The 13,319-nt window shown below is 37.9% G+C and overlaps 1 protein-coding gene across 2 annotated transcripts; it reads left to right on the top strand.

Annotated features, from left to right (window-relative positions):
• The first annotated feature begins 1,005 nt into the window (after nt 1–1,005).
• On the top strand, nt 1,006–13,111 carry hnf4g (hepatocyte nuclear factor 4, gamma). Of its 2 annotated transcripts, none has more exons than XM_083529094.1 (10): nt 1,006–1,178; nt 6,696–6,864; nt 6,988–7,082; nt 8,812–8,918; nt 9,358–9,513; nt 9,790–9,877; nt 9,983–10,135; nt 10,459–10,695; nt 12,139–12,261; nt 12,387–13,111. In XM_083529094.1, the coding sequence occupies exons 2-10, from the start codon at nt 6,701–6,703 to the stop codon at nt 12,518–12,520; spliced, it is 1,257 nt and encodes a 418-aa protein (XP_083385220.1). In that variant the 5' UTR covers nt 1,006–1,178; nt 6,696–6,700; the 3' UTR covers nt 12,521–13,111. The 2 variants fall into 2 exon arrangements, with proteins under 2 accessions (XP_083385220.1, XP_083385219.1); XM_083529093.1 differs by lacking the exon at nt 1,006–1,178 and adding an exon at nt 3,759–4,012.
• The last annotated feature ends 208 nt before the right edge of the window (nt 13,112–13,319 follow it).

The following is a 13,319-nucleotide window of genomic DNA, read 5'->3' as shown; positions in this document are numbered from 1 at the left end:
TTTGGTTTCACTAATAATAAACATAAAGCATGAAAACTAGACATGTTTCAAAAGAACATAGAAATACGGTTCGCATCACTTCTCTTTCTTTGTACTGGGCGATTTACTGCTCAGATAAAATCAGCGTGAAAAAATATTCTTGTTCAAGTTTTTTTTTTAAATGATGCCCTTTTAAAGTACTTTTGCTATGTTTCCACACGGACGGTTTTGATCGCCGGATGTGTGCATCATGGTGGATTTAGCTTGTTTTGAGATTTGGCGCATCAGTAAAAAGTGTTTAGTGATTGAAAATAATTTCTTAGATGTTTTTTTTTATTTTTTTTATCTGAATAATGAAATAATGTCATGAATAAATGTGCATTGCTGCACATATCATGCGATTAATCGCGATTACATATTTGAATTAATTTTAATCGATAGTGGTTTGTGATTTTCACTATTTGGACATGTAGTATTGGGACGCCTAACTTTTTTTTTTTTTTTATTATGTATTTGAATATGTATTAATGTAATTATGTTTTTTAGATTGAACAAAAAAAACAAGCGTTTCTTTCTTTCTTTCTTTCTTTCTTTCTTTCTTTCTTTCTTTCTTTCTTTCTTTCTTTCTTTCTTTCTTATAAGGCAGTTGCAATCACAATGATAAATAAATCTGTAGTGCATTTCATGTTTATTAAAATTTTTGTTGTAAATGTAATAAACATGAAAGAACAACAACAATACGATTTATAATTTTGTAAACACGTGTAATCTAATAATGTTTTTCTGTAGTATATAGTAGTTTATGGCTACAAGAACAAGCAGGATTTAGTTTTATGAATTCATGTGAATGCTGTGTAACATGTCTGTTAACACACACACACACACACACACACACACACACACACACACACACACACACACTACTGATTCATTTCTTTTGGTGCTTTTTTTATTGGGCCTGGTTACTGTTTAACATCTCCACCCAGCTTCAGTTTGTTTAGTAAATCGATGTAATGAGACTGGCCTGACACTCCTGAGTGTGTCCCTGCTTTGCCCTGAGTTTTTTTTTATCCTGTGGACATTCAACATGTCCAACTGCTTTAAAAAACTTCCCCATTTTCCCTACACCAGTACCATCACAAAATAGCTCCTTTAGATTCAGTGCTATCAATGAAAAGTCATCTGAGGACAGACGAAAGGTAAGAGACGTTTTGTTTCCCCCTCTTCCCCAGCCAGGCCGTGTGGAGCCGGTGGAAACAATGATGTTTAGAAGTTGTACCCTGCTTTTATGCCTTCCTGTGGACTCCGGGTTTGATTAGCCCGTATGCTAGTATGTCGACTGCTCTGTGTTAGCCTTTTGTACATTGGACTTTATGACGTCAGCAGCCTCGACTTTCATTGAAAGGAATTAGCTTGTTGAAATACAGAGATATTGTGAGATACTGTGAGATATAATGAGGCAATCTGTTAAGTCAAAGAAATAAATCTTCGTTCCTGTCATTCATATTGACAACACGATGTAGTTTCGTGGTTTGAGATGGTTTTAAAAATGTACTTCTACAGTGAAAAAAAAAAAAAAAAAAAGGCTACATGTATAAACTTGACCTTTGATTTTCTTTGCGTTTAATTTAGATTTTTAGGATTTATAAGCTTTTATTGGGGGGGGGGGGGGTGTTTAAATTTTTTTTATCTGCATACAATTTATCTGCAAACAATGCATACAAAAAAAATCTTGTACGGTTGTTCATGACTGCTATTTGTAATGATTTACTGCATAATGGTTAGTAAATGTGTTACTATTACAGTACGACAGAATGGTTTTCTGATCAGAGTGAATTATTAAAAAAAAAAAGTAAAGTAGAGAGAAGAACGCTGAGTGACTGGTTGATTCTTCATGATACTATTACGATTTAGGTGAAGATTCCTCTAGTATCTGTACATCTTTGGCCATCTGGGGTCCCATTCAGGAGTTTGGGAGCAGTGAAGGGTTTCCAAACTCGAGTTTTATGTGTCTTTGATGTGAATTAGAACTGAATCATTCCTTGAAAAAAAATTCCTTATATTCATTTAATGGTTATAATATTATATCGTTTTGACCAAAGTGTCCATTTATCCATCTGTTAATTTTGGGCAATAAAAAAAATCCCACCTATTGCACCGATTATTTTTTATTTTTCAAAGGTTTCGTGTGAAAATAGCGGCTGTGACCTTGAATACAGTGTCGTGAAAATCGAGAGCATTTTCCCTTCACAAAATGAAACTCAGAAATCCGAAGTCAGTTTACATCCTATGAGTTTAGTGAGAATCCGTTCCGTTTGTTTTTAATGCGTTTCAGCAGGAATGCATCGATCGATTTTCATTTACCGCATTTTTCAGATCAATTCATGTTTATTTGTATTGCGCTTTTAACAATGAACATTGTCTCAAAGCAGCTTTACACAGATAATGTGATGATTAAACGTAAATATGTTCTTTGTAAGTATGTTTGTCTCTGATGAGCAACTGTGGCAAGGAAAAACTCCCCGAGATGGCATAAGGAAGAAACCTTGAGAGGAACCAGACTCAAGAGGGAACCCATCCTCATCTGGGTTGCACCAAATGTCCAAGGACTTGGTGGTTAAGGGCCTTGCTGATATCATGGTGGTGCTGGGATTTGAACTCACAACCTTCTGATTAAAAGTTCAACATCATACCCACTTAGCTACCTCTAAACAAATTAATAATATGGTACTGCTGATAGATAATACTGCTCTGATGCTGAGATCCTCAACCAAGAAGTTTACAACAGCTCATACTCAGAACATATAATGTGTGAGTTATTCTGAAACTTGGTGATGTAATGCAAAGCTTCTTCTCTTGTCCTGATCATTTCAGCTTAATAAGCACGTGTTATATCTGTTATATGAGATGCTTAGTTTTGTCATTTCCGTTTTTACATGGCAGCTGAGCGATTTATTTGAAACGCGAACATTTCCCTAATTCTGGTTCAATGTCAGAGCAAATCATAAAAAAGATTTTAGGATTTCCCTCGTGGTCCATAGTGATCTTAAGGGCTTGTATATGAGCACAACAGCTGCCTTTTCTACGTCCTCGACAGACATATTAAACGCTTTGACTCTGGATGAAAGCCAGACTTCTGTCCGAGATGCGTTTTTCATATCTTTGTGTTTACCATTCAGGGGATATTTGTTCAACCGCTGAATCAGTTATCAGTTGTGAGTTATCAATATATAAAGGTCACAGATGTAACACTATGATGACCAAATAACAAAACAGACATGAACCCCTCTGACTCTTCTAAATACAAATAAAGTATTTAAGAATCTAAATACAGATTATTATTGACGCCTGAGTTTTGCTGTGAAAATTTTTCATTGATGTTTGTTTATAAGATTAAATACCAACATGTTTTTATTTTTATGAAAGAACTGCTCTCTGATTTGATGTACGATGCACAGAATGCCGTTATTTTGTACATTTGTTTCGGCAGATATTTCAGATTGAACATCAGATCAAACGATTCAAACGATACAGTTGTGATACACTGGAAAAATACTTTGAGAAGATTTCTGACTGACAAAATTAGATACACTACAATTGCCAGATCTTTATGTTCCATTCGTCCCCTCTGTGTAATCTCTCACACAGTTAATGCTCATTTTCTATAGATTAAGAACTTTCAATAGGCCCAATATAACTCCGTTTATCACCCCATCCTTATGATAAATCATGGAAAAGGAGGAGATAAGTTTCGTGCAAGAACTTGAGGAGATTTGGAAAAAGGCTCCTCCCTTGTCTTACTGGAGAATGCTGACAAATCAGCATTCTGATGAGAAGGCCACTCTTGAGAAATCCATGCTATAGACATTGTCCTGTTCAAGTTTTAGCAGAAATAGTTCAGCAGGAATGAAGTTTTCTCTGACTCCAGTATCCAAATCTCTCCTGGACATGGATGTAGCTAATTACTGTGAAGGTCTGGACCCCACCTATAGCACTCTGTGCTTTGAGAACGCTGATACGCTGTACCAAGTGGGTGAGTAACATGACTGATATCACAGCTGCTGAAACTCTTCATTGTTAAATATTTTCACTACTAAGTAGTGTCAGGCCTAATTATTAGATATTTCTGGAGGTCATTTGGAGGTCACAGTATGATGAGTTACTTATTGAAGTTTTGTCAAAAAACAGAACCGATGGATTTGTTCGTTGTGAGACCTCTGAGGGTTCATCTGTTATCTATCAGGACTGAGAAGACACCAAGAAATGTAATGATTGTGGTTCATCAACTAATTATTAGCTAGCAACAATGGATTTCTAACTTTCTAACAACCTGGATTAAATTTCAACAAAAGTTTCTTCTGAACCAAGTTGAGTCTCAAAAGCAAAGCTCTGAACAGAAAAAGGAGCTCTGATAAGAGTATATAATATTCTTGGTGCAGATTTTATAAATAATAACAATTAATGCTGTATTAATTGCTTAGATTCAAAAGACGCAGGCTGCAGCCTGATGCTGTAAGAAGTGGTTTATCTGTAAGACTTGTTCTTCATTAACTAGATCCTGGCTTAAGATTAAATGATGACAAAGATAGGTGAGTTTATCTTTACTGTTCTGTACTGGGAATCAACTTGCTGAGATAGAGGCCATAAAATAACCCGAATGGAAAACTTCAAATTCAAAGCTATAAGCATATTTTATCAAGCACAAACAAGTCTTCTTATCTCCACACTGATTGTGTTGTTCATGTAAAAGGGTGTCTGGCCTTGCAAGAACTAATCATCACATCACGTTTCACTCAGGAAAAAAATAGTCCCTACTTAATGAAACATATTTTTGCTTACAATAATTGAAGATTATTGAATACACATGGGCGCATGCTGTTACTGGAAAATCATCAAGAAATGTGGTGTTGTGAAACACAATTTCTTTGCCAACCTGAAGTTTATCAATTTACAACAACAGCATGTTGTCTAATGTTTTATTTCACTTATACAACAGCAATTTGCAGTTACACTTGTTATATATGTTTGTGAATCTTCTTTGTTGAATATAAACAGACATTCCTGAATTTCACGTAGCTGAGAAATCAGTGTAGATGGAAACTCCCCCATCCTGAAGATGTTCCTGCTTTAGAAACACTACCGGTTTTTACAGCTGACACTGGAGACTCCTTCTTTTAGAGTCAAAAAAACATCTTCAAATCACTGATGATTTTCCCTCTCTTAAAAGTCTATAAAATTGTTTATGAGTTTATAACCACGCTATGATTATGTGGAGTGTTTGCTGTCCCTGTGAATGAGCTGTTGCTATAGAAACGCTACAGTATGAAAACGTGCGCATTGATAGAATCCTGTGATTTGCATTTGTTGGACTACTGTCAGAGCTGTTAATTGTCTAAATGAAGACATTCTGACAGTAAGTACGACGCATTTACCAGCGCTGTGACCGCTGCTAGAAATTCAGACATATACGCTCTTAAAGAAAAAGGTTCCTTAAAGTTAATCCAAAGGTCTTTGCCTTCTAACGAGGTTCTAAAGAGGTTCTCCATAGAAACTTTAAGATCCTATAAGAGGGACAAGTCAGGGACACTCTTCAGATGGAAACACTGGACAAACACTTGGACAAAAGGTCCTATTCCACATCACAATGGGGTCTCTGAGTTTTCACTATGTCAGAACATATAACAATAAAAGCCTAAAAGAAAGAGTTTTTGAGTTCAGCCCCTTCAGAAATCTTGAACTATCCAAAGAACATCTGAGGAACATCTGAGGAACCCTTTCTGAAAGTGAAGTGTGCACTTTAATTGAGTCCGTTTCTGGGGGAAATAATTTACCCGTTGTGGGGTTTTTTCTTCGCTTGTTTGATTTTAGATGCAGTGAAAGCATAACTTGTTTTTTTTTTTAAATTGAGAGCATAAAACATGTGCTGAAGTCTATTATCCTGTGTCTCAGAAGCTGACAAGGCAAAATTGCTTCTCTACAACAATGGGTGAACGTCTTTCTTTTATTTTTTTTGAATTCTCAAATGAGGATGGATCAGAATGGGAATAGGTAGACGGCCTGATGCGAAAGAGATGGCTTTCAGCGCATTAAAATTCAATGATGAGATGTCAATCTCCATCGAATACGTGTCTGTGAGATAAAACACGAAGGCTAAATCCTAATTAAGTCTGTTCTGCATTAAAGATTTCAATCAGCTCGGGGCGAAAGACTCCGGTCCCCCTTGCTGCAGTTCTTTTGTTGAAATGTTATGATTTTGGATGCACAAAAGAATGATTGATTCTCTTCCTCTGTGAAGGTGAACAGAGGGATGCTGATCTCTATTTCACGAGAGGGTCGAGCACGCTCTCTTTGTTCACTTATGCAGGAACTTCTTTATTGAAATCCTCTGCCTCCTCATTAACAGCGCTGATTGCGAGACAGCAGGCCGAGCCGTTTTGCCATAGATGTATCTCAATAGACGTTTGCTTTGTGGCTCATGCTAACCTCATGCTAGCTCTACGCACCTTTTGCCACCGGACAGTCTGGTTTTGTTGGCGTGGTATGAATATTAGCCTGGTAAAGTGTTCTTGCAAGTGATTCCATAAGATCTTTAGCTTCTGTAAAATGCACATACTGCGTTTTAACCCCCAGTGTGATCAATCGAGAGATCGATAGCTGTGCCAGACCTTAAACCGTTTGAATGGTAATGATGTGTCAGTTTGCTGTGTGATCTACAGAAAGCATGCCAACAGATCCCAGCATCAGCAGTGGGGATAATGGCCTGAACTCCAACTGTGCCATCTGCGGGGACAAGGCCACTGGCAAGCACTACGGCGCCTCCAGCTGTGACGGCTGCAAGGGCTTTTTCCGCAGGAGCATCAGGAAGAACCATGTCTACTCTTGCAGGTAGCGGGGGCGCCCCTCACCCCATCATCGCCTACCCATCGTGTAGATCTAGTGCCTCAAATCCTATTCCTGAAGAAATTCATGTAACCAAGATGTGCACTTTTTTCTTCCACGCTCGATCAGGTTCAGTCGCCAGTGTGTCATCGACAAAGACAAGAGGAATCAGTGCCGCTTCTGCAGGCTACACAAATGCTTCCGAGCTGGAATGAAGAAAGAAGGTAAACACACTGATTTATAACACAGTGCTCTCGAATTCTCTCGAAAGTGTTTTTGGTTTGACCAATTTCTTATAACCGCAGCTCTGACAGTAGTGCATCTGCAGATCACATGCTTGAATGAAGGTGTTTGCTTTAATGTGTCATAATTTCTACACAGAAATATACAGAATAAAATACTAGATGTTGTTACATTCTTTTTGAGAGGTAGCAGGAACTTCATAACACCACGTCACTGTTGATCACAGAATGCCCGGTTGCATGTTATTCCTTAAAAACACTTACAGGCAGAAAGGGATAAGAAAACGCTTAGCACTGAAATAAGGTACGCCATAAAACCCCGCACTGGATACACAAGGAATGTGCAGTTTATTGGATGTATAACCTTGGCTGTGGGTTTTATGACAGCGGATCATGTGCTCTCCGCCTCACTTTCCGCGCGTACGCGTGTTATTCAGGGTTAAACTTTTACCTCGATCTGTTTCTTGCCCAGACAGGTTTTTTTTGCTTTTAAAAGTAAAAGCACCCAAATGCAACATTAAGTTTATGAAGTAACAGGATTCTCTACTGCTCAATTTCCTCATGCAAGTGTTTGCTCTTCATACTCTTTGTGCTGCTCACAGATGAGCGTAACCCTGACCAGGACAAAAAAAGATTTCAGCCATCCTGTAGAAATATAACAGCAGTCAGAATTTATCATTATTAACAGGTTTGCACCCCCTGCTGATGTGAATTTTAATAAATGAAGCACAGGAAGTATTTCTATGGTTCCGGAGTCACTGGTTTAATCTTTAACTCAGATTCCTACCTGTGTACTAGAGTTTCTGTTACCATTCTTACATTGGTTCTTTTCCTATAACGGATTATTCCAAAAGGCAGCAATCCTCAATACAGACAAAAATTTAAACGCAGCAAAGAAATATATTTTCGGAATCTATCCATCGCAGGATCCCAACAGGATCAAGGTCACAGCAAGGGCAAATGTCTGATATACAGTAGCCCCCCGTTTATCTGTGGGTATGTTCCAAAACCGCCCGCAATAAACGAAAAACCGTGATAAACAGACGCCGCCCCAAAATGCTACTTTATGTATACGGTACTGTACTGTATTAACAATTTACTTCATTTTATAATTAATAATGATATTTTTTAGTTTTTCTAGTTTATTAATTAAATAATAGAGTAATTTTTTCCCCATTAATTCTATGAACATTTGTAAATCATCTCTCACGTTATAGCCGCTATAAAAAGCCATTCTCTTATCAGCCCCTCTTTATACTTCCTCATCATAATTCAATAATGTTAAAAAAATCTATGCGAGTGACTGCATTAAATTAATTAAAACCTTTCAAACAATCAGAATCCAGGTCTCAGCCGTGCTCCCGTATCATTTGCAAATTAACATCTTGATGGTTTTATCGTTTTGTAAAGAAAAACAAACTTTTGCACTCGACTGCATTACGACATACTAATTTGTAAATGCTAATGATGAACCTCTTGGCCTTTAATAATTAAAATGACTAGAACAAACGTTAAAGATTCATGTTATTTCATCGTGACTACACTTTATGAGTCTCGAAGGTATGCAAGCCTGACGAGAAGTCAGACAAACGCCATCATCGGTGCTAATCAGTAATCTTTGCGAGCTGTTATTAGCATTCTAATCAGCTGTGTGGGTTCTTTTTGTGTGTGTGTGTGTGTGTGTGTGTGTGTGTGTGTGTGTGTTATTCAGCTGTGCAGAATGAACGGGATCGTATCAGCTCCAGGAGAAGCACTCCAGACTCGCATGACCTTCCGCCTATCACTGTGCTAGCGCAGGCAGAGTCCCTGTCACAACAGGTTGGCTGCTGATTGTGTACACGTACGCGCTTTGTATTCCACCGGCGTTAACCTAGCATTTCACACGAATGGAATTAACCTCGTGATAATTACGGGCTTAATATCTTAAGTTTATTCAAAAAGACGCTCAATGTGACATTCTTCATAGACTCCAATCGTCCTTAACAAAGCTGATTAAAGATGGAATATACAGAAGAGAGAGCGATATGAATATCTCATTAGAGTTACTCTGAAGAACGTTTCAGATATGCTTGGTTAATGATGATGATGAGAGGCTGCGTTTGTAATTTGCATTAGTCGCCGCTTAAGCATCGGTTAATGTCATCAACATTTCCAATCATCTGCATGAAGACTTATGTGAGTTTACTTTGCAAGGCAACAGCTTGTGTAATAATAAATGGTTTGGAGGACGTACTAACTTCACTCCATCTCCTTGTAGATCAGCGTCGCCAGTCCGTCAGGCTCCATTGATATCTTGGAGAAGAAATCAGCCACCGTTGGGGACGTGTGCGAGTCTATGAAGCAACAGCTGCTTGTTCTGGTAGAGTGGGCTAAATACATCCCGGCCTTCGGCGAATTGCCTCTTGACGACCAGGTAATGGCTATTCGAAAGCCAAACTGCCTGAGCTAATTGGGATGGCACTTAGCTTAAATTGCAGGCCCATTCGCTTGAGCTCAATATTTGCTATTCACATGACTGACTCAATTTATCCCTCTATTCAGCCTTGCTCTTTGCTTCTCCTGTTTTGTGCAGGTTTTCTGATCTTCTCTGCCATGTCCTTTGTTATTGTATTGATTGAGTATGCTTATAGTAGGCTGCTGATGCTTTTTAAATGAGCTAAATGTTCAGGACTCTGTTCCGGATTTGCAGGTCAGTTTATTACGTGCGCACGCAGGAGAACATCTTCTGCTCGGAGTGGCCAAGCGTTCAATGGCATACAAAAACGTCCTGCTGCTCGGTAACTATCGATCAGAATTTACATCAGCGCTTTATAAATGCATGTGTACATGGTGGAAGGTCTCAATCATAAATTAGTACAAGTGTTGTTTTCTTCTTATTCTAGGTAATGGCTGTGTTATTCACCGGAATTGCCCCGAGGCAGAGATCAGCCGAGTGGCTCACCGCATCCTCGACGAATTGGTCTTACCTTTCCAAGACATACAGATTGATGACAATGAATATGCAGCACTGAAAGCCATTGTCTTTTTTGATCCTGGTACAGTCTTATATGCTTCAAATTCGAACAATATTGCATTATGAGTCTCTATCACTACACCTGTGTGTGTGTGTGTGTGTGTGTGAGGATAAGGCAGATGAGAGAATCACCATCATGGGTGATCAGATAACGCTCATAAGTTCACCAGTAAAGTTTTCACGTCTATCAACTAGACATTAAATACGTGGGATTAGAATGAATGGATGCTGTACTTTTTTGCCACATGCACTGCAAACATAGAGTATTTTAGTTTAAAAAACTTTAAAGTAAATCTTTTAAAAACCAATCTGAACGACTCTTGCTTGTGTGTGTACAACCTTCAGATGCCAAAAGCCTCAGAGATCCTTCGAAGATAAAAAGCATGAGGTACCAGGTTCAAATGAGTCTTGAAGACTACATTAATGACCGTCAGTATGACTCCCGTGGACGCTTTGGAGAGCTGCTGCTGCTTCTCCCCACCCTGCAGAGCATCACCTGGCAGATGATCGAGCAACTTCAGTTCATCAAACTCTTTGGTCTGGTCAAAATCGACAACCTGCTACAAGAGATGCTGTTAGGAGGTGAGATGAGAGAAATTGGGAATTCATTTTGATCTATTTAGAAGGAGGAAAAAACGTACACCCTTCGAGTTCTTTATTGTCACAGTCAGAGATAAAGCTGTTTGGTTTAGATCGAGAAAAAAATAAGGACAGGCTTTTGAGGGAACAACAAGTTTTTATACAAGGCAACGAAATGCAGTTAAACGAGAAGTGCATTGGCAGCAAAACATTTACGTACAGTATGTACAGATTGGTGAGGCTATGATATATTATAGATATAAATGATGACAGATTAATGACCAATATGAAATGAACAATACGAATATAAATAAACAGTACATGGAAAAGCAATTATATGCAATGAAGGAGGTATTGCCTACAGTGTTTATGATATATGTATATAAGTGTGTGCAACATATGTTACATTTATTATTGTGCAATCTTTAGGATTACAGTGAGTATAAAGTGTATTATATGCAGAGCAACACAGTGTAAGGTGACGCAGTGTATAGTATTTAGTTTTGTGTGTGTATGTGTGTGTGTGTGTGTGTCTGAGATGGAGGATGTGGTAGTGAAGGGTGGAGGATAGGTTCAGTTCAGCATGGAAACAGCTGTGGGGGAAAAGCTGTTCTTAAACCTGCTTGTCTTGTTCCGGAGGCTCCTGTAGTGCCTCCCAGAGGGCAGGAGGGCAAACAGTCTATGGGCAGGGTGAAAGAAGTCCTTTGTGATATTGTATGCTTTTCTGAAACGGTGTTTCCTGTAAATGTCATCAGTTTTTTGAAGTTCCAACAATACGTTCAACGGTTTTCACCACCCTCAGCATCGCTTTCCGGTCTGACGCTGAGCAATTTCCATTCCAGACTGTAATACAGCTGGTCAGAGTGCTCTCCTAATTTAACCACACTAATATAAGTGACAACAGGAAGAGGAACTTGATCTGCTCATGTTCCATGACTTTAAATGTAAATATATATAGATAAAATGTGTATAATTATGGTTGTAATCAATCAATCAAAACTGGTTAGCATTGGCAAATTTCATTGGAAAATATTTTGACATAATCAGTATTTTATGTCAATCGAAAAAAAAAATCTCTTTATGTAATGTAAATGGTTTAAAATCAAAATTAATCAAAAATGCCAGGCTCCAGCATCAAAAAAATACATATATATATATATATTTTTTTTCTAATGTACATAATTTTCTCTGTGGTTATAATGTGGTTTGTATTTACACTTAATTGGGCCCTTGGCTGCAAAATATCTTATAACCTCCATCCTACAAAACTACAATTCTATAAAAGCAGATTAGAGATGACATGATCAGGACCCAGAGGAGGATATATTATTTCGAGTTAATGATGTCAGAGCATTCTTTGGCCCCAAAGGAAAAGAAATAACCCCTTTAGAATTTAAGATGTCATTCATAATCAATACCTAAATCTATATGTCGATGGTCTCACAGGTCTGACCACAGAGCAGCCTTACTTACACCACCATGGCCACCCCCAGCTCGCCCAGGATCCAATCACGGGCCAGACATTAGTCATCAGCTCCATTTCTGCCCCTCTGCATGCACAGCAAATAGGTGAGATCATCATTTATAGACACTTCACTCATTGAATATTATTGATGTAGTGCCATGCTTGACCCACATGCCTGTACGTAAATACCCCATTAAAGCTCATGCTTTTTTGTGGATTGTTTTTACAGCTTCTCCAGACACCCCAATCCCATCGCCTCCTCAGGTTCAGACTCAGGAGATCTATAAGGCCTCGTCTAGTCCTACGCTCTTAATGCCGACACAGTCCATCTCCAACAGACCTTCTCCCGAGCCACCACTCTGAGGCAGAGCATCGCGTCCTTGCATCGTTTATAATTTAATTTTTTTCTTCAATGGAGATTTTTATCCCAGGGTGTGTTTGTAAGTTTGTAAATAGCATCATATGGTAAAAAAAAAAAACAAGATTATTGTATTATTCAAAATCATTTAGACCATTAGACTTGGGGAGGGGGCAGATGGAAGACACACAAATGTGTCTATATTATAAAATAATAAATTGTAATATTTTAATATGTATTTGTTTTAGCGCTATTGATCACAAATGCTGTCTGAAATCTTGAAATGATGTAAATTTGGTTATCAACAACAGTAAAAATAAATAAATAAGAAAAATAGGGCAGTTAAAGGCAATGTGTGCAAATTATTTAACATTATTTATGTAACCATGATAATTTAAAAAATTTGCTATATTAATGATTCTGTTTTAATAAACCAAACAATAAACCATTCTGATTTGATGGTATTCTCGAGAAAGGGCATAAACATGGGTGTACAGAGTAATTAGATTTAGTGAATAGGGTGGTTTTGTTTCCATTTTGGGTTTTTAAATTGTTGTAGTCTTGGAATAAAACAGTTGATTTTCATACCAAATATTACAAACTGATTCCTGCAGGTTTTATTTCAAGATTTACAGTAAAAAAAAAGTAAAGAATTAAAAACAGAATTAAAAACTGACTTTGGCGCAATCTGGCAACCTTGACCAATAAGGTTTGTGCTTGCCCATTGCGCATGCGTGTTTGTGATATTGATGAAGCGAAACCTGAAACTGATTAATGGCGTTAAAATTGCTTATTTTCTGGATG

The sequence above is a fragment of the Silurus aristotelis genome (assembly GCF_946808225.1).
Source record: "Silurus aristotelis genome assembly, chromosome: 25".
NCBI classification, from domain to species: Eukaryota; Metazoa; Chordata; class Actinopteri; order Siluriformes; family Siluridae; genus Silurus; species Silurus aristotelis.
Note: the sequence above shows the minus strand (reverse complement) of the source record. Positions and strands in the feature narration are given on the sequence as shown.